This window comes from Brugia malayi (assembly GCF_000002995.4).
Source record: "Brugia malayi strain FR3 genome assembly, contig: Bm_v4_Chr3_scaffold_001, whole genome shotgun sequence".
Taxonomy (NCBI): Eukaryota; Metazoa; Nematoda; class Chromadorea; order Rhabditida; family Onchocercidae; genus Brugia; species Brugia malayi.
The window spans coordinates 12,234,648-12,258,155 of NW_025062477.1; the positions used below are offsets into that span (position 1 = coordinate 12,234,648).

General features: G+C 23.1%; 1 protein-coding gene across 2 annotated transcripts; it reads left to right on the forward strand.

The window, feature by feature from the left end:
* Positions 1-779: 779 nt before the first annotated feature.
* On the forward strand, positions 780-22,756 carry Bma-itx-1 (Uncharacterized protein; the record flags this gene model as incomplete). Of its 2 annotated transcripts, none has more annotated exons than XM_043080948.1 (35): positions 780-918; positions 1,325-1,428; positions 2,680-2,770; positions 3,116-3,277; positions 3,649-3,794; positions 4,160-4,238; positions 4,340-4,434; positions 4,932-5,095; positions 5,749-5,862; positions 6,029-6,149; positions 6,219-6,341; positions 6,834-6,888; positions 7,702-7,833; positions 8,041-8,248; positions 8,403-8,495; positions 8,801-8,904; positions 9,403-9,549; positions 10,177-10,399; positions 10,929-11,063; positions 11,378-11,589; positions 12,851-13,023; positions 14,050-14,140; positions 14,514-14,666; positions 14,841-15,074; positions 15,549-15,710; positions 17,011-17,203; positions 17,513-17,669; positions 17,900-18,062; positions 18,512-18,667; positions 19,329-19,442; positions 19,868-19,999; positions 20,225-20,272; positions 20,825-20,994; positions 21,900-22,135; positions 22,597-22,756. In XM_043080948.1, 35 exons carry the CDS (start codon positions 780-782, stop codon positions 22,754-22,756), a joined length of 4,989 nt encoding a protein of 1,662 aa, XP_042936882.1. The 2 variants fall into 2 exon arrangements, with proteins under 2 accessions (XP_042936882.1, XP_042936883.1); XM_043080949.1 differs by having other exon boundaries at positions 14,841-15,065.
* Between the last annotated feature and the right edge of the window lie 752 nt (positions 22,757-23,508).

Consider the following 23,508-nt stretch of genomic DNA (forward strand, 5'->3'; position numbering starts at 1 on the left):
AATAATGGCGATAACGACACGGTGATAATAATAACGATATCGATAATGATGAAGATAATGATGATGATGATGATGATTAATGGTTGAAGTTGGCAATGACTAAGTGTGCATACATATAAAAGCATAGGAAATAATGGTATTGCTTATCTGTTGACATAAGCGCAAACGGCAATGTCTTTCCTTAAACTGAGCTTTTTCTCATGCTTCTCATTTAAGGAGTATATAGCAAACCAATATGTTCCCATTTCACTTTTCATTTCCGCTTTTTTAACTTAAAGTTTTGTTTTAATTATCAATTGTTCTCGTCATATGTGTTGGAAGGAAGTGCTAATTGCCTTTAATTATAAAAAATAAAAAAAGATTACAAAGAATTTAAAAAAAAAATAATAAAATACAATTCTAATTTGAATTTCAGAACATAAATTGTTTAGGAAATACTGAATCATATATATTTTCAGTGATTATGAAGGAAAGGGGAAGGGGTGTGGGGTGACGGATAATTGAAATGAAGTCTAATATTAGAAGTAAGCATAATCATCTGTTGACAAGAGTCCATTAGAATAAAGTATATATATTATTAAGTATATTATTAATATTTCCTTTGGCAAATTAAACAATTACTATTCCTTCGGAAGACATTTTATGCAGACTATATTTCATAATTATATTCCAATAATCTATCAATATATTTGGGAAATAAGATACTGTTGTTCGCTTTTATTTTAAATCAAAATTAAACAACGATTTATAGTAAAATTAATTATTAATTATAGGATATTATGCTACACTACGGGTTTTTATGCTTAATTATATCACATTCGTTGATAAGTGCTCAAAACGAAATTCCGGCTCAAGCTGTCACATTGCTGGATAGGAAGTCATATGTTGAATATAAATTTATTGAATGGAATTATGCAGGTTTGCATTTTCAGAATATTTCCGTAAGTAGATGATATTTCATGCAAATAATTAATTAATTTTTATAAATCAAATAGAAAGAAGTAACTTCTGTATGATGCATTAAGATGTTACAATTTCAGTATGAAAATACTGAAATTAAATTTTTTTTAAATGTTGCAAAAAATCTAAAAAAGTTCGCAGATATAACTATTTTCATGAGGTCTATTTCATGAAGTTAATTTTTTTTTTTTTTTCAAATCAAAATTAACAGAACATACTAGCGTCTTCATAATTCTTGATACTAGCATTATTTTAGCTTATTTAGCAAGATTCACGAATTAAATTTCTTAAAAATTATTGAAATTTCACCATCTACATTTTTTTTCTCGCAATCATCTATCATTAATGGATCATTTTACTGAAGATGATGGACCACAGTTGAACTTACCAATACGTTTTCGTACCCGATCAATCGATGGACGTCTGATAACGTTATCAGCACAAGGACTTGAAGGGACCATATTCACTGTATGTAGCAATAATTTATTTATTTTTTCCTTTTTACATCACTTATATTGTAACATTTCATATCATAACAGTACCTGCAACTTTTATACTTCTAGTTAACTATTTTAGAATTTGCAATGATAAGATATATTTATCAGACTTCTCACTACAGTAATCATAACTGCAATTGAATATCTTTAAAAATCTTTAAAAAAAATGAAACAAAGTCAAAAAATTTCTTTCTTTTTGATTATTTTTTTTGATCTTGAAAAGAAAAGATTCCCTCAAACTAATTATAATTTCATCTTTAAGGTTATCAAAACGATAATTACCGTATCCTTACCGTATCATTACATTTTGCAATGTGACGATACGGTAAGGATATGAATTAAAACCGTTTCGTATAATTAAAGGAAAAAATGTAATATCGAAATGCTTTGATATATGATTCATTCATTACAATTTATATTACCAATATCTAAATAGTTTATCTGAATAGTTTACACCGCGAAATCTCAGCCAATAAGCTATTAAAGATTGAGGTCAAAAGTATGCAGTAATGGTATTTCTGGTAATTAACTCCATAAATAATATTAATTGGTGTATTAGTACAGTACATTTGGAATTAAAAACAATTTTATTTTAAGGCGAATTACGTAGAAATAAGTAAAACTAACAGTAGTCCATTTGATTACTCTTTATTTTAATTTTGTTTCACTCAAAAAATTTTCCAAAAGAACCTGAAGAAAAAAATAAAATAAATTAATTATGAAATACAACTTTCGTTTAGAATTTTTGCATTTGAAAAATTAAATTAATTTTGATGTGTTTTGGAATTTGTCTTTGAGAGCAGTTTATCTTAATTGTTGAATTATTTTGTAATTCTTTTGTTTCAGATCTCAAGCACTGAAATTGTTTTTCTTAGGCTATAAATTTTTTTTTTATTTAAAAAAAGTTATTAAGTTATTATTAGACATTTAAGAAGGTCAGATAAGAAATATATGATTTGAATTTACAACGGTGTTAATATGAAATATATTTTGCAAAAAAATTTTTTTCATTTTATCAAGACTATTTCATTTCCAATGTAAAGTTTTCAAAAAATTTCGGAAATGAACTTTTTTAATTCCGGCATAAAGTACAGCTATCAGGATTAGCCGGTTTTTCTTGTAGTGAAATATTGGATACCAAATATGGATGAATATAAATTTCTCAATAAAATGAGTTTTTCCAAATAATTAATCAATTAATTAATGTTTTTTTTCTTTTTAGTTATCTGCATATGTTGATAATGCAGCGGTTGCTGTTGATTTAATTGACAGTCAAGGGAAGCTTATGAGGAAAATAAGGAAGCAATTACCCGGTTTGACTATTTATCCTGTATTGTTATCATAATAAATCGAATTTATTACCCAGAGACTTGGATATAATTCTGGGAAATTTTCATAATTTAATATTTTGCCATGAATAATTTTTTCGTTGTGTTTGATAATTTTTCAGCTTCAAAAAAATAAAAAAGAAACACATGAACAAATTGTAGGAGAAACATTAAGAAAAAATTTCTCACTTAAAAATTGAATCCTAAAAATTTTTCTTTTTTGTAAAATAAAGAAAAAGCGACAGTTTAGAAAAAAAATCACTTTCCATTAATGTTTAACTTTAAAAGAGATTTTTATATTTTTATCTGATCATTAAAAAAAATTTTTAGGTGTAAATAATGGCATAGAACATTCGATGTCAATTCAATTAAATTTGGAAAGGAAAATATTAAAACTGATTTATGGTGAAGGAATGATGGATACGTATGAGTTTAATGATAATGTCAAAGTTGAAAATCGTATGCAACTAGAAATTATAATCGGAAATAACGGTAGTTTGTTCAGTACTTTTCGTTTTGTTTGAAAGTAATTTCTAATATGTAAAATATTTTAGTTGCATACATATATAATTAATATTATCAATTATTACCGTTATCATCATTATCAACATTATTATCACCACTATTATTTGTTATTTTATTATTATTTATTATTATTAATATTTTATTATCATTTATTATAATTAATATTTTATTGTTATTTATTATGATTAACATTTTATTATTAATATTTATTGTTATTAATATTTTATCATTATTATTTATTATTATCAATATTTTATTATTGTTTATGATTATATATTATTAAAGAATTTCTAATTGTTTTGGAATATTTTGAAAAGTAAGAAATCGATGAATTACAGATGGACTAAATAGTATAATTGGTTGTGTTACAATCGTTGGTTTAACAGTTGGTAATCGCTTTGTGTTTGAATTGGAAGAAAATAAACGCTCGGCGATGATTAGAGATAACTGCGATATGCTTTGTACAGATGAACTGTGCAATAAAGTTCATTTTTTCTTTTTTTTTTTTTTTAAAATTTAAAATTTATTAAAATAATACAATCTTAATTGTTCATCCTACTGTTAATTTGTATCGATATGCAATCTGTTCACGTAATATCTAATTTTTGACGTAATCTGACGTAATGTTATATGCGTGATATGTTTATGATAAGAATTGAATTACCTGAATAATTGTTTAGTTTAAACTGATATATTACTGTAATTTTGATAATTTAATGTAGCATTTTGATGATCTTTTTAAGTTCACTAGTAATAAGAAATGGTAGCAAGTCCTAAACAACTAATTATTTATCATTTTTTCGTTGTATTATTATTTTTTTTAAATCCGTTTAAAAAAAAAATTTTCAGGGTAAATGCATTGATTTATTTTATAGAACTGTATGCGATTGCCGTGGTACTTATCAATCAGGAAAGCAATGTAATGAAGGTTTGTTGAAATTTTTCAATTTTTTTTTAATTTTGTTGTAAACAGAAAATATTTTGTTTTTTTTTTTTTTTTTTTTTTTTCTGTAAAAGCTTTTCGTTTAGCAATGAAAACAATCAATGTATCCTGGGATCAATATATCTCATATAAGATGGATGATAATGGTTCACAACCAACTGTCATATCAATTGATTTTAAGGTAAAACTAAAATGAGCAAAACAAAAAAAAGAAAGAAAAAATGTCACAATAAATTCGCATCCTATTTTTTTGGAAGAATAATTAGTAATATAATCATGATTTTTCAACTGATTAATAAATATCTCATATATAACAGCAATAATAATGATAAATAATAGTAACTAATAATAATGACATGGTAACGACAATAAGAATAACAAAAGTAATAATAACAATAATAATAATGATAACGATAAAAATAATTATAAGAGTAATAATAATAGTAATAATGAAATTATTAACAAATAATAATAAAAGGAAGCAAAGGTTACAACATCAATTCACACATTTTGCAATACAAAATGCCCAGATGGATTAGATGGAATGTAATTTGACAAATGCATACAATAATTTCATTTTTTTAGACTAATCAGACCTTTTGAAAAAATTTTAATAAAATTCATGTAGCAATAATTAATATTTGTTTTTGTTTTGTTTTATTTTTTTTTTTTTTTTAGACTGATGTAAATGAAGGCTTAATAATTCATGGAACAATTTTATCACTTGAAACTAACAAACCAATTGGTAAACTAAAATTAGCGCTTATTTATGGACAGTTACGATTAACAATTGCTAATCTTGCCGAAATCAGTTTTGATAATGTTACTCTCAATAATGATAGGTAAATTTGATTATGTTACTCTCAATAGTGATAGGTAAGTTTGATTATGTTACTCTCAATAATGATAGGTAAATTTGATATTGTTACTCTCAATAGTGATAGGTAAATTTGATATTGTTACTCTCAATAGTGATAAGCAAATTTATTATGTTACTCTCAATAGTGATAGGTAAATTTGATATTGTTACTCTCAATAGTGATAGGTAAATTTGATATTGTTACTCTCAATAGTGATAGGTAAATTTGATTATGTTACTCTCAATAATGATAGGTAAATTTGATATTGTTACTCTCAATAGTGATAGGTAAATTTGTCATCATTGCTTTTATCATCATTTATCATCACAGTGAGTGTTAAAGTGCTAAACTTATTATCTGCTATACAATTTTTCCAAAGATTACTTTTGAAATTTAGGCTAAGCATTTAGTAAATGTAAAATATTTATTACTAATGGTAATAACTTCAAATCTAGCCAAAAGTTTTAAAATTTGGTTTTATCAAAATTACTAGTATATTGTTTTTATAAAATGATACAATAATCAAATGTAAAATGTGGCAGTTCGAATTTGCTATCAAAATATTTGAAAATTAACTTTTTTTGAAATAAATTTAGACTTCCGTTTTTTTTTTTTTATACTATATTTTTTATCAGATTTAATCAAATTTTATTGGAATTCGAATACAATATTAATATGGTTCATATGACTTTTAATGGTAATGCAAAATCAGCAAGTTTGAGGGCAGATGATAAAGATTATCATATCAGGTAAAAGTTCAATTAACATATCAAATAGTTATCTTTCGTTTTTTACCCTGCAACAATTAAAATTTTATGTTAACTTATTTTTTTCTGAATTCAAATACTTTTTGCAAATATTATCATATTTCAATGGAATTACTCATTTCGAATCAATCTTTCATTTTTTTAATAGATTTGATAACGAATTATTCTTCTGTGCCGGTGATATTGAGGTTGGTTTGTCTGGATGTTTACGTGGAATTTACGTTGATTATTTTGACGTAATCGACGGATATGCTAAAGGTTCACCAAAGGTATAACTAAATTTCATTTCTTATAATAAAAGACTGTAATAAATGTTTAGCGAAAGTACTATATTATAGGTAAATGCAAATGCAGAATTGAAGAATTGTGATAGAAATGGTTCCATTATCCTAGAAGAATCAGAAATTGAAATTTTACCTGCTATGGAAGCAAAATTACTGGATGGAATTATGGATGGACAGGTAAATGAATCAGAGTATGAAATTATACTTGATTATAAGTTTGAATATGTAGGTAATTGATTTGGAAATTATTGAAACAAATAAATGAAGTTCAAAATTAACAAATACTTTAAGGAAATTTGACAAGATAAATGAATAATACTGGAAGTGATTTTAAAATAATTGTAAACAATTTTTATTAATTTTTAATTCTTTTGAATAATATATATTAATCATACTAAATGTCGGAAACGATTTTATTAGCTATTATCAAATGAACGAAATTGTTAAACATTTTTTCAAGTTGAAAAAAAGAAGAGCCAAAAATTTTTTTAAACATAATTTTAGTTGCCATGAAAAAATACAACTAATTATTATTTTTCATAAATAAAATAAAATAAGTAAACAAATTATTTTTATCTCACAAAGAACAGAAAAAGGTTCGATTTAACAAAAAACTTAAATTAGTTTTTAAGCATTTGAAAAATTTGAAAAACTAAATTTTTATTTTAGGTTGACGATGATAAACATGATGAATTTAAAGGCGATATTCTATGGAAAGTTACAGGTAAAATTTTTGTAAAATTTTCGCTTCCTTTCAGTCATAAAAACGATTATAACTATTATTGTGTACTTTTTTAATTATTTTTTTTTTTTTTTTTTTAAAAATATTAGCTTCAAATTTATTTCTTACATTGTTGAAAATTAATTGCTAGAAATTTATTACAAATTCTTTTTATCCATCAAATTATATTATCAATTAGAAGCAATAATATTTTTGTTTGTTTTCCCTTTTTTACTAATTTCTACTAAATAACTTTTTATTCTATCTAAAATTCAAATTACTTTATGTTTCTTTAAAAAAAAAAGATAAACAAAGCAAAAATATTAGAAGTGAATATTTTTGTTATTTTGATATTTTTGATTATTCAATTATTATAGTTATCTTTATAACCATCCAGCCTTTTTCATTTTTTAAAATTGTTTTTTGTAATTACCTTAATTAACTTTACTCAACTTTACGTCTAATAAACGTCGTTCTTAAGTTAGATAATTTATTCTTATTTCTTTTTACATACAATAAATATCACAGCAATTTCTTATCATTTTTATTTTTAAATTCAAAAAAAGAGAGAAAAAATATTGCTAGAAATATAACAATTTAATAATTTTCAAGTAAACAAATGATAATTGAGATGTTATTAATTAATTTAAAGTACAATAAAAAAAATTTGTAAAATTATTTCTAATCTCATTTTACAATATCATTTTTTTTCCTCAAAATTTTGTCAACATTTTGAGGAAAAAAAAGAATCAAAAAATTATTTAATTGAAAACTAAAAAAATTAAAAAATAAAATTATTTTATTTCTTTTTGTCAGAATTACCAACGAAACAATTTTGTGAAAATGACGAAGCTGTAAATTGTAAAAATTCTATCGAATGTATAAAAGAAAATGATATACCTATTTGCATATGTCGTAAAGGTTTTACTGGAGCATCTTGTCAATTTTGTAAGTTTTCATAAAAATTTCTTTCCAAATTTGGACACAATTCATAATTGGTGGAATTAAAATTTAAAAATTTAACTAAAACCTGAAGTAATTTAAATATGTAATTGATATTTTTGCAAAAATTTTTTGAAATTTACTTTTAAAAATAAACTATCACATATTTATTTTATATTTTTATTGTCATTTGCAATTTAGTATATAATTAAGCACTTCTACCATGGAACTGTGATGAAATATTACGTAATGGTAATACAATATCCGGAATGTATATTATTGATCCTGATGGTTCCGGATCATTACCGGAGACATATGCTTATTGTGAAAATGGTAAAACAATTGTTACACACAATATGCCCAATAATACGATAATTCATAGCAGAGATTTGGGTGATATTCATATGATAGTTAATTATAAGTAAGTTTCAGAAAAAAAAAAAAAAGAAGAAGAAAATATCTCTTAAATTTTGACAAATTTATTTTATTTTTTCAAGTATAATTATTTCTGAAAATTTTAAAATCATTTCTTATATCAAACATTTCGAATTCTAATTAATTTAATATTGTTAAAGATTATTCAATGATCAACTTTTGCAAAGTTTAAAAAAACATTCCGAATTCTGTTCACAAGCAGTGCGGTACAATTGTCGTATGGCACCTTTGAGGTATAATTTATAATTATATTTTTTCAATGATATCTAACTATTACTTATTTCATTTTTAAAATATTCAAATTTTATAAACAAGTTTCTTTATAAACATTGAACATATTTTGATTAAAAAAAAAAGAGCGAAAAAATAACAAAAAACTTAGCAAATAGTACGAACACTCATGAAATATTCTTGCTTAAACTATTTGATATGATTAGCTAAAAATGATTAAAATTCCAATTAAAATTTTACGAATACCAAATGCATATTTTATTGAAGTATGAATAAATTTAAAATGAAATGTGTGAAAGCTTTATAGATTTGATCAAATGAAAACATGGTTTACATCAATCTCAAATGAATTCTTTGGCGGTTTTGGCGGAATTGACGGGACATGTCCTTGTGATAACAACAAATGTTCAAGTAAGCATTTATTTCTCAAATAATTAAAAAAAGACAAAACAAAGTTTCATGTTACTTATTATTTGAAGAAATAGCAAGATTATTTCTTCGTTTAATTTTAATTTAAATCCTGCATAATGTGAAATATTGTTTGATCATTTAATGCAGTGCTGTTAATAATTTTAAAACATTTTAATTTAAATCTGACAAAATTTAACCTTTGCCACTTAATTTTAGACATTTATAAGTTTCTCCTTTTTTCTTTTTCTACTAGATATTATTCGATAAGACATGAGGAGATGGTTAAATTGCATGATGAATCAGTATTTTTACTACCAAATTATTTACTATTTATTGCGCAAAATTTAACCTTGCTTTTGTATCTTTTTGAAAAAAGAGAAATGAATAAAAATTAAAGCAATTTTTGAAAGTTCAAAAAATAATTTTGTTATTATTATTACTTCTTATTTTATGAGATGTATATGTTTTCCTTTTTTTTTTTTTTTTTTTTTTTTTTAGAATGTAATTGTGACAATGGCGGTACTACAAGTGATTATGGTTTAATGACAGGTGATCAGGTGCCAATTCGTGGTATCTATCGATTAAGTGACCCATCAGTTGATCGAGGCTACATGACACTTGATCCATTGATTTGTAGTGGAAGTGGTAGGATGTTACATTATCATTTCATACATTAATGCAAAAATTAATTAAGCAAAATTTTTTAAATTTATTTTATTATAATTTTTAAAGTATTTTAACATTTTTTAAAAAAAGAAAAAAATTTAATCAAAAACATAATTATTTATTAAAATTTTTAATTTCAAGTTTGTCATCCATGTTTTATTACTATTTTAATAGCAATGAAGAAGATTTAAGAAGAATTGATATTACAGAGATAATTCGGATTTACTCAGAATGATAACTTTGATTATCATTACAAATTAGTATATTGAAAAAAACTATTTTAAAAAATTTAATAGCTAATATAACTAATTTTCCTTTCTAATGATCTTTTTATCATTCACTATTTTCACAGCGAAAGTAAAGCCCACTAATTATATTTCAAATTAAATTATAAAATAATAAATGTATCACAGATGCATATAACTGAAATGAAACATTTTACAACATTTGTAACATCTGTATTCACCCTATTTAAATGAAAAAAAAGTGAAATTAAATTAAAAAAAAAAAATGAAACCATATAATTTCGATTTAATGGAAACAATTGCAGCGAATTAATTCTTTTGTACAATTATTCCATTTCTATCATTCTAATATCCATTTTAGCTGGTCAATCTGATGCATATACGATGACAATTCGAAAACAGTTTAGTGTCGCAGAAATTGGAAATTGGGATGGTAATATGTTAAGTTTTGAATTTCGTACTTATCTTGAAAGCGCTACATTACTTTCATCAAAGGATTCATTCATTACGATTACAATGTTGGAGCGAACATTTTATTTACAAATTCAGAATCAAATTAATTTATCACTTATCCCACAATCAAGGTTTGTATTTTGTTTTTTTAATTTGCAACTTATCGTTAAAATTTTTGTCGCCCCAGCAGGTTGTGAAATGGAGAACAGAAAATGAAATTTTATTTCAGTGGAAAAAAGATTTCATAAATAGAATAATTGAGATGATTAATTAAGTTTGAAATTATTAATATATTGTGTGCAAGATTTTCTGTACAAGAAAAAAATTTTTTTTCATCAAAAATAATGGAAAAAAATCTTTTTTCTCTGAAATATTGCATAGGTTTTTTATTTGCTTCTAATGTAATTTTTTTAATATTAAAAAAAATTAGCTTGTTTTTGTAATAATCTTACATTTGCGCTTATGAAAGACATTTCTAATGATAATAAAAATTTTTTGAAAATATGAAAAAAAAAAAGCTAAAAAAGAAGAAATAAAACTACTGTATGCGTTGCAATGCTTTTTTTTAATATTAGAAAATTTGCTAATTTTTTTTCTTAATTTTTTCTTTTGCTAATTTTTTTTTTTTCAAAAAAATTGTTAGAACTATTTATTTTGAAGAAAAAATGATGGATACTGGCATCGAATTATCGTTGATATTCGTGATGGATCAATACGATTTTCAGTAGATGATACAGTAATAACAGCAGTAATTAAGCATCATTCATTTAGCAGTACATACTTAAGTATTGGTGGGTAAGTAAATTAATATGTACAACTACGAAGTAATCATTTATGTAACATATTGAAAATAATTTTAAAAAAATGATCGAAATCTTATTATGCTAAAAAGGAGTTCATAAATCGAAATGTTCAATAATATGAAATAGAGAAAATGAAATGGAATATTGTCACGTATACATATATATTTTAATGAATTATCAGTAAGATTTAAACTAATAACTTAAAATTTTTGCAAATATCTCAGAATTTAAAAATTACTAAAGAAATAAATTTAATCGTTCAAAATCTTAAATCAAACTTTGTTTCAGCTTTTTTCTATTTTTCAGTGGTGGTAATGGATTTTTGGGTTGCATTCGTCAAATACTTTTAAATGATACATTGCACGAAGTGGATCAAACCCTTCGGGGTAAATGCACCAATAAATGTGAATCACATCACTGTCAACATGAAAGTGGTTGTGAGGAAGATTTTGTGACTGATACAGTACGTTGTGTTTGTAAGAATGCCATCGTACATTCGGGACATTTATGCCAAAATAGTCAGTTTTATTGATATTTTTCATCTTAATATGAATTACTGTATTATTTGCATATGGAAACGATACAGTTTATAGTACGGTAGCTACGCAATAGTCAAATTGGTAATACGATATAGTTTATAGTACGGTAACTATGTAATAGTCAAATTGGTAATTCGATATATAGCTTAGCTAAGCTAATGTCAGGTTATGTACATAGTAGTTAAGCTGGATATGTAAATCAAGTTAATAATAAGTTACATACCTACTAGTCAATACATATCAAATCGGTATAATAGTCAATAGTATGGTCAACGGTATAGTAGTCAAGTTAATAGTACGGTATATATGCAATACGGTATATATATAATGTTCAGGCTAATAATATGGTATATATGTACTTTTATCAATTTATTCTATAAAAATCGAGAAAAAAAACTGTGCTGTTTTATAAAATTAAATTTTAACAATAAATTTGAATTTAATAGTTACAATAAATAATCAGTTATCAAAAAAAGATCGAAAAAGAATGTAGAAATATTTCTTAACTATTACCGCAATTGCACGATTTTATAATCTCCATTCAACATTTCGTGTAAGTCAGCAGTTGATAAATTAAAAAAAATACATTTATGATATCCAATGCCTTATTTTCATTTACATATTATTATACTTTTTACAGCTAATCTTTTTGTTACTAATTTAGTAATTTCACACTTAAATCATCAACTTTTTTACTTCCGAAACATTTATACATATTAATAGTTATTTCATCTAAATAATAAGTAATCTGCTAAGTGTAACAATAATTTTTTGTTCATTGATAATAATTGATTACAATAATTCCAAACAACAATAATTTTATAAAACAAATTTAGAAAAAACGTAGTAAATTACACTAAGTCTTCAATTTATTGATACTAATTTCATAGCTTTAATAATAAAATTGTTACGATAAGAGTTTTTTTTCTTGAAAATTTGGTAATCTTTAACAGTAATTTTTCAGCAATTATTTAATATTTGTTAGCAATAATTTTGCAATTTTTCCAATTTTTTGAAATATGATCGACATGTGATTATTCTATAATTTTATGTACTTTTGCAAAAAAAAAGTCGCTTGTAATTTTAACTTGGAACATTCGATCATAAAATATTAATTATATGGAAGTATAATATTTTATTATTTATGAAATTAATTCTGTAAATTTTTCTCATTTAAAATATTCTTATCATTTTTTTTTTTTTTTTTTTTTACAAATAAAACAAAATTGAAAAGTTTAAGGTATTAATTATGGAACAGAAGTAAGTTTTCATGATTCGAAAGAAGCATTCCTGAAAGCTGAGAACATTACTATTGCAAAAGCATTGATGCAACGGATTATATTTAGCTTTCGTACTGATCAGCGTGATGCATTACTCATTTATCTTCATGATCAATTATATAACTTCCTACAGGTATATAATTTCATTTATTTCATACAAGTTTCCTCGTCTTCTTCTGTTTCAAATTAAAATTTTTTATTAAAATTTAAAGAAATTGAAACAATTACTTTTGCAATTAAAATTGTAAAATAATTTTATAATAATTGTAGAATAATAATTTTTATTCAAAAAAAAAAAAAAATTTGTATTAATGTCAGATAATCAATCAATAAACTGATCTATTCATGAATTGATTTCATTCGCATACAAATAATATTTTTTTTTATTTATTGACTAATAAAAGTGAGAAATTTTTTTTTTTGATATAATTTTTAAATAATATCTTACAATTAACACTCAATTCATTTCGTTACAATTTTTGTCTTCAATTAAAAACAATTTAAATTTTCACTACTTGAAAAATTTGAAATGCGAAGTATTAAACTGATTTCCGAAAAAAAAATGAAGAAATGATTACTAAACTGATTTCCGGTAATGAATCCAGTCATCTCATCTTTTTTCTCTTTTTCCTGCTAATATATTACAATCATGTTTCACACATTCCGGTTATAACCATTTGATTCCGTTTAATGCATATCAGTTATTTCCAGATAACATCCTCAGATGTTTGTCTAAACCTTCTAACAGTATATGATCTAATTACTGTTGTAGTAATGATCATTTCTTTTCTATAATAATTGCTGGTCAACTTTAGTTGTATAAAATTCAATTTTACAAATTTTCTTAACATCTTTTTTTATCAAATCATTTATCACTCATCTATGATGCTATTAATTAATTTGTTATGATATTTTTATCCGAGTACTTCCATCTTCCATTTTCCATTTTAAATGTCAAAGTATATCATACTTTGCATTATTTATTTTTCATTTCTTATTATATCTCAGTTAGATTAATATTTTATTTATTATAAGTACAGTAGCAAATTATAGGGAAGTAATTCTGCAATTTCAAAAAAAGAAGAAAAAAAAAACAAAAGAAAACCAAACAGTATTAATTCTTTTTTTGAAAAATTGAAATCATTAATAATTACGACAGGTGCATTTATCCGATCATTCACACATGGTACTAACACTCAATTTCAATCGTACAATTCATCGCTGTGAAGTTGTTGCTAAAATTGGAAATGGTAAACAAAATTTGAAATCATATAAAAAATAATTGAAGTAGAAGGAATTTATTTTTTTGTTGAGAATTTTATGAAATATTATTGTTTTTCATATCGAAACTTTCCGAATGTCCAATTAATAATTTAATAAATTAATTCCTAGCAACAAATGATATAAGTGCATATTTGGGAGAAAAATTATTACTAAATTGAGATTTTATTGTCATAAATACGTTATCTATCACAACAAAGCAATCATTAAAATAGAATAGAATAAAAAAAAATCACAAATATTGTGTATTATAAGATTCAATTAAAATTTTCTATCAAAAAATTCAAATAATCATATCAGCTGGATTAACTAATTTGTGAAAAAGGAATTTTTCTATTGTAGAATACAGTCGAATGAAGTGGATTCAAGTGATGATATTTCAATGGACCGATTCGATTGAATTAAATGTTAATGATGAGATATGTCAAATTACTGGTGAACGCATTCTTTCCAATAATTTCATTAAAAAATTTGAAGTCACTCATGATATCAATGGTAATTTACTATACTTTATTCTTTTGAAATTTCACTTTTTCACTGAATTAAAAATTTCAATATATCAGCTTTAGATCTTTAAAAAAGTATTAATTTTAGGAAAATTGTCATTAATATCGATTAGGAATGGAAAAAATTTGCAAATTTCAAAATTACATTTGCTCAAAATTTTAGATATTATACAACCACCAGTCTCACCAATAACTGAACAAGGTGTTACCTTCAATCATTCATATGTTTTATTATTTGTTGCTGGTGTACCAACCGAAATTCATTTCGGTAATTTGGAACCGATTTATCGATCGACTATCCCAAATTTGCTTGGTTGTATGCGTGGTTTAATGATTGGTGACAAAATAATCGATATGCGTAATCAATATTATTGGTCTCATTATCCAAGTAAACCAGGTTGAAAAATATTTTAAAAAACTTGAAATTTAAGCAAAACGAAAGATTCACAATATTATTATGCTATTCTGAAAATATATTCGACATGAAAATAATTTGGTTCAAATAAATAATTCATATGAAAATATTGGAAGAGGATAATGATTCAAATCAAATTGATATCAATGCGTGATCAGACAGAATGAATCTAATTATGGATACATTTAAAATAATTTATGCTAATTTTTCTTCTCTAAGCCTCTTTTCATCTCAAAATTTGTTTACTACAAAATTGATGTGAAATTTGACGATCACATGAAATTATATAAAATGCCAATAAAGTCAGTGTAAAAGTAGTGTTAATGTAAGTAATTTCTTTTCTTTTTATTTTTATTTCTTCTAATAAATTGATGATATTTTAATTATTAATTTGTTGTTTTAAAAAATGGAAAAGATTTCTTTTTTCTTTCAAATATAATTTTAATAGTTTTAAAGGTATGATCAAATATGGCTGTGAATTGGGTTGCCATCAAATTGAACATTTATGCAAAAATGGCGGTCATTGTTCGGTACAATGGACAAAGACGAAAAATGCTGAAAATATTATTAGTTGTGATTGCGCCCGAACATCCTACTATGGCGAATATTGTGATAAAGGTTTGTGCATGATATCAAATTTATATAATACATAACAATCAGCTATTTCTGTTAATGCTGGAATTAAAATTCAAATATTAATATGGATTACTAAGGCTATTACGGATAACTAAGACTATCCGGATTGATTTCTTATCCCATTTTTTTTTTTATTTTTCCTGATTTTCTAGCTAATTAATTTTTTTTTTTTCTGTAATTTTACTAAAAGTTAGTCATTGAAATGCGATCATTTTCAGCGCATTTTCTATTTAATCATTAATTTAGCTCATTATACTATCTGATAATCCATTTAATCATATCGTATTATCTCTGTTATCATTCGTTTTTTATCTATCTTATCATACATTTCGCGCATTATTTGCCTTATCATTCATTTCGGGAATTGTTTGCCTTATCAACCATTTTTGACATTATCTGCCTTATCATTCACTTCGGGAATTATCTGCCTTACCAACCATTTTTGACATTATCTGCCTTATCATTCACTTCGGGAATTATCTGCCTTACCAACCATTTTTGACATTATCTGCCTTATCATTCACTTCGGGAATTATCTGCCTTACCAACCATTTTTGACATTATCTGCCTTATCATTCACTTCGGGAATTATCTGCCTTACCAACCATTTTTGACATTATCTGCCTTATCATTCACTTCGGGAATTATCTGCCTTACCAACCATTTGACATTATCTGTTATCATTCACTTCAAGAATTATCTGCCTTACCAACCATTTTTGACATTATCTGTCTTATCATTCACTTCAAGAATTATCTGCCTTACCAACCATTTTTGACATTATCTGCCTTATCATTCACTTCGGGAATTATCTGCCTTACCAACCATTTTTGACATTATCTGTCTTATCATTCATTTCGCGCATTATCTGTCACAGTGATTTTTTTAAAGCTTATTTCTCTGCTACTTGCAAGAGATGAAAAAAACATTTGGTGTAAATTGTTTACTGATATCATTTAATCTTTACTTTCGTCTTCTTTTGAATGCAACTAACATGAAAGCTTTAGATCAATTATATCATTTTTAAATTAAACATAAATATTCATAAGCTATAAAAATCAAATTGCTCACTTTATTTTATCTAAAAATTGTATCTAAAAAAAAAAAAAAAAATTTTCATTAAATTTAAAAATTTTTTGCAGATTTTTTTTTTGTTTGCATTTTATTTCATTGGAATTATATATTAACATATTATTCCTTGGTAAAGTTATTCTTTTTTAAATCCATGAACTTATTTAATTCTTTTTTTTTTTATTAAATGAATGATAATTTTTACATTCAGATAATGGTGCATATTTTGCGGGTAATTCGATATTAGTATTAAATACTGCTGAAATTTTCGAAAAAGCTATCGTTAATTGGAATGAAATTAATGAACAAACATTCAGTTTTGCATTTTCTACAACGAATACGGCAAAATCAACAAAGCTAACAAAGCCACAAACGCTTGCAGCAATTCACTTTAAGCATAATAAGTTTGTAAAATGTCAAATTTACACTTTCTTAAAGTTTAATCATTATTTAATAAATTTATATTATTTTTTTGATATTTACATAAGTGATAAACAATATAGCATTTCTTCTTTTCCATTTTTTTCTTTTCTTTCTTTTTTTGACAATAATGATTGATTAACAAATGCATAATAAAAAATTTCGCTTTTTCAAACATAACTTATCAATGAAATATTTTATAACAGTGATAAGAAACAAACAAACAAACAAACAAATGGCATACGTCTAAATTACATTCCTTTAAAAATTATTAATTTTTTCTTTTTTTTCAGAATGTTGCAAGTAATATTATGTAAAAATGGTTCAATTAATATTGCTATAACAACAACTGATATATCATTTGTTTACACATTTTCATATAATTATAACGATGGTTATCGACATTACTTTCATGCACGATTTCATGCTAATAAATCATTGAAAATTACGGTTCGAATATTTAAGCATTTTAATTACTTAATTACTTCATTTAAATCTACACATAATGTTATGATAAATTAGTTGGCAAAAATAACTCAAACAAAATAATTAATTGTTTAAATAAAAAAGAAAATAGTTTTTTAAGTGATTTTATGAAAATTCTATTTTATTTTCATTTTAATTTAAAAAGATTATTTGATAAATTATTAAAACATTTGCATATAATTTTATTATTTCAGATTGATTCATGGAAAAATGATTTTCCAATACAATTAGCAACAGATTTATCACTAGCATATGCAATTAAATTTTCTTTCGGTGGACCATACATTACGGATATTACAGATATGATAAATGCTGATAAGAAAACAGTAAAGTATAATTATACTGGTTGTTTATCAAGTATATTTTTTTGATTAAATAGATAAAACAAATTAAACATTAATGAATGAATTCGATCATTTCCTTATCAGAATAGTTTATCAGAAATTGATGTTACTTTGATGCCTATCAAAAATTTGATAATATTATGTTATGAAAATTGTTTTCATATTTCTTTCAATTTTAAGCGTCATAAACGTAAGTGTAATACGTATGCGTTTTAAATTTGTTGTACAATTTCACAAGCAAGAATTTAAATTACATCACAAAATTATATCATTATTTGCTATCTTATTTTAATTATCATTAATTTAATTAAGCACTATTTATCAACAATTTTGATTAGATGAAAAATGGATAAGTGAACGATCAATATTGTGGGATTGTGTGTGAAAAAGAATAAGAGAGATTGTTATTTGCATAAAATTTTAATAAAATAAATTAATTTTGTTGACAAATTAAATTTTCAGATATTGACATTGACGTAAGTGTTCCACGTATGCGTCTTAAACCAATCTTATATTTGCATAAACCGGAACTTGAATTTGCTGAATCGGTAACAATTATTGGTAATAAAATTCAATTGGGTGCATGTAATTCATTTTTAATTCCTGGAAATTTGCCACGTAAGAAATTTTATATTTTCATTTTTATAAATTTAATTATTTTTTTTTTCTTCCTTGGCGTTACATTTATGCAACAAATTCTAATTACAAAATATATTTGTTATAGTATTATTATAGATTGTAATTATTGCATTAATTAAATGAGATTATCTTTTTTTTTTTTTTTTATTAATTTTGAGGATAAATTTCAAATAATTGAAAAGTATAATTATTTTGAATATTTAATTCTAAAATTGGATGTAAAAATGGATTAAAAAAAAAATGATTAGAAAAAATTGATTAGAAAATTAGGTATAAAAATTGATTTTAAAAAAAATAATTAGAAAAAAATAATTAAAATAACGAAAAGTTAAAAGTTGATGTATATAAATCAACTAATTGATTGAACTAAAGCAAAAATAATTAAAATGACAATATGAATTAAATATGCATTTAAGTGAATTTGAATTTTAGTACAATTGAGAATGGGAAATTATGCTTTTCAATTTTAAAAAAAGTTGACAAAAAAATGAAAATTTTTAATTTTTCTTATTATTCAAGTATGAAAAATAAGAATTGCAACTATTTGTTAATTGTTTTTATTTTTTAGTCAAAAACTTCAAATTTTCAAATCAAAATTTTTTTTTCTAAATTTTTCGTTAAATTTTTGCAATTTTTTTAGCAATATTAAACACTGTAACGGCACCAGTTTGGGATTCACCGTTTATCACTGAATCTTATCAAAGAACATTTGATAATGATAAGATTGATGATGATGAAATGAACGAATCGGAATGTGAGAAATTAATTTTTAACTTAAATGGAAATTTTAATCGTTAATTTTATAATTGTTTAAAATAGTATAATTTGTTCTGAGACACTAATTTGATCATTTTTTGCTAATTTATTTTAAACAAAATATCAGGTATTCATGTGTTTCCTATTAATATCAAAAAAAGAAAAATAAATAATAATTTTGAAACTTCAATAAATCATTTACCATTTTTTAAATTCTAATCAAACTAAGCCAATTTATTTTCATCAAATTTTCAATATTAAATGATATTCTTTGGAAAAATAAGTCGAATTCCGCGAAAGAAATTATTGCTTCAAATTCAAGATTTAAAATCAAAATTGCTCATTAATATTAATTATCAGTAATTTTGACAAAAAAAAATCAAATATTGATAATTATCAATAAATAGTAGTAATTAATTTAAGGGTGGATAGTACCATTTATTATCACTTTAATTCTACTGATAATTTTGGCTGGTATATTCTGTTTGTGGAAGCATAAAGGATTATTACATGAGCAATCACCAATGCCATCATCAAAAGATCTCGAAAATATTGGTTTCAATTTTAAAATTGCTCAAATATTTTCTCATTTAAAATTTGAAATTTTTGAAAAACAATTTTTCTTCTTAAAAAATTTCTAATTTCTTATAAAATTTTAGCAATTCAAAAATTATATTATAAAAAAATAAATGAGAAAAAGCAACAAAAAATGTTTTTCCTTTTTTTTTTTTTAATTTAAACTTTCAAATTATGAAGCAATAATATCATTCGAATTTTCAGCTCCATCTAAAGATCTAGAAAATTCGCCATTGCTTCCAGCTGCAAGTAGTATGTTTTCCGTTTTTCTTGTTTTTGAGCAATCAGGAAAGAAGTAATTATTGATTCTAATTTTTTTTTTTTTTTTTTTTTTTTGTTTTTTGAATTTAAATTTAAACCTAATTGGGAAAAGAAAATATTTTGGCATTTAAAAAGTTTCAGATTTTGTTGAACATTGTTATAAAGGTATCATTATTTTTAAATTATCAACAGACTAAAGTTTTTTTTTTTAAACTTAATTAGTATGGATAATGTTTATTACTCAAAAAATTTATTTATTCTTGAAAAAGTTGCAAAAAAAACAATGATCTAATGAAATGTTTTTGATTATTCTCATCAATCCATAATATTAATTAAAGTATATTTTGATAATAAAAATATATTTGCTAATATTTTAAAATGATGAATTTTATTCTTTTTTTCTACTTAAATCTTAATTTATTAGCCCTTGCAAATCAAAGAAAAAAAAATGAAATTATTCATGAATAATAATTTTGCTACGAAATGAAATTATTTTAAATTTAAATTTATTATATAACTTCTCGTTCCTTTTTTTTTTTTTAGATCAGAAACCAGCACATGTGATCAAAAATGATTTTGCTTTACCGGAACCTGATCAGCAACTTGATACTAATATACCGACCCGGAATATTGCTGATGATTTAAAATTAACAGAATCAAAAAATGCTTTAATTGTTGAAGCGGTAATTCAACAACAAACAACCAATTCAAGAGTAGGTTTATGATATATGCATATAATTCAGAACATTAAATGTATTACATGAAATCAATTCACTTTTTAAAATTTAAATTATTAAAAATATTATGGAATTTAAATTGTGAAAAAGAGTAATTAATTAATATGAAAAACATAGAAATAACAAATAAACGAAATTATTTCATTGAAATTTGCATTTAACATTTTAATTTCCATTCCTTTTTTTTCACTCTATTCTTAGTGAATTCAATATATGACAATAGATTTCAATTAAATTGATGAAAAAAAAATAATTGAAATGAAATTTTTTATCAAATAATAGTACAAATATTTTATTTGTATTTTTCAAAGTTTTAATTTAATACTTATTAGCTACTTTAAGTAATTCATTTCTTTAAATTCTTTTTCTTTATTTCATCAGATAATATCTATTACAGTTATGTTATTACGTTTTTAAAAGGATTATTAAAAGAATATTGTTTCAAAAAATTAGATACTATTTTGTAATTATAATTTTAATTTATTATTTGTTTAGGTAATAAATGAAATAGCGAACTATTATCTCATCTCTCTTTTTTTTGTATAATTAAATTATTTTCTAACTTAATCTTAAAATTAATTTATGGTGTTAAGTAAATAATTTTGCAATTATCTCATTGAAAAAAAAAATTAATTGAAAATATTTATGTTTTATTGTTTTGGTTAACTGATAAAAAATTTAATTATATATTAATTGAAAGTTCAAATTTGACAAATTTAAATTTGTTATGTATTTCAGATTTAAACTCATTTCAATAATCGATTATTTGACTAATTTACTAGCAGAATGATGTTACGATAGAGAATTATTAATTAAAGTGAAATTTAAATTATAAAAAAAAAAAAAAAAAAATCAAGAATAAAAGCAATCGTTGTTCGTAGGTTTCCAGTATTGATGGTGTAAGTGATATGACAACCTATTTTACTGCCAATACAGAATTTAATATTGATGATGAAAGTAATGATGATAATGATGATGATGATGATGATAATGATAATTGTAAAGACTTATTAACTCAAAAGATTGATGATAATGATGATAACGATAATGATTGTTCAAATGATACATTGATCAATTGTAAGAATAATGATAGTTTAACAACAAATTATAGGAATTTGTAAGTTTTATTCCTTTTTTTTTCTTCTGCTCATCCATTTATCTTTTTCATTTTTTTTCTTTTTTAAATTAAAAAAAAAAAATAATTTTCAAATTTTGTGACAATTTTTTTTTGCGACTTAAATTTGTTTTTATCTTTTTTTGTTGGTCAATATTTTTATTCATATCAAATATTAACAATTTATATTATCTTTTTTATGAAATATATTTATTTGATGGAATATTTGTTGCAATTAATACATTTTTTTTTTTTTTTTTTTTTTTTTAATTATCAAATTAATTTCCTTCCTATTAAATCACAATTTAAAATTCGGTGTTTATAATTTAGAGTAAAATAATTTTTTTTTTTTTTTTGAATAATCTAAAATTTGAGTTAGAATATGAAAATAAATATTACAAGGTGATTTCTAACATGAGATTGTTAACAATTGAAAATATTAAATTTACATCTAAAATTTTCAGATGTAATTTAGGATGTAATTTATCTCAACGATCGTTAACATTTAAACGTAGTGATTCAACAGCTCCACCAGGTTCACCACTTTATAAACCACCTGAAATTGGAAGAAGAAGTCTAAAAATAGTAGCATCACCTTGTTCACCTGGATCATTTAATAATTAATTTGTTAATTTCAATCTAATTATCATACGAAAATTTTTTCACTATTAAAAAAAAGAGAAAAAGTTTAAAAAAAAGAAAATAATTTGAAAAAATTATTAAAATCTTGCTAAAAAAAAACTTAGAACACATAAAAACTATCACTTACTAGCCTTTTTTTTATTATTTCTTTGATATTGTTTTAAAGAATATTTAACTGTTATTAATTGCAAATTTACTTCCATTGCAGGTTGTTGTTGAATAAAATGCATAAGTTGTTTCTTAAATTGTTAATTTGATAATTTAAAATATGTAAATTACTTTTTGTCTTGGAAGTATAAAATATGTTTCGATAAAAAGTAAAGAGTTTTGCTCAATGTTTAACAAGCAATTAATTCTTTATAAATATCAATCATTGAATAAAATTAAAACAAAAAAAACAAAAAACAAAAAAAAAAAAAAAATGAAAAAACCAAAACATAATTTATTATTTCATTCGTTTTTTCTTTCTACTTGCATTTCAGACTTACAATGAAACTTTCAATTCTAGTTGATATTTAAAATTTTACAACAATTTGATGACATCAAAATTTTACTAAATTAACAAGGAGGAAAAACAAAAATTTTTTTAGCTAAATTCTGTTCGAGAATTAGAAAAATGCAACAAAAAAAAAAAAAAAAAAAAAAAAAAAAACATATATTATTTTGCTAATTAATTAATTTATTTATTAAAATCAAATTACATTGACAAAATTAGATTTATTTTGGTTACAATA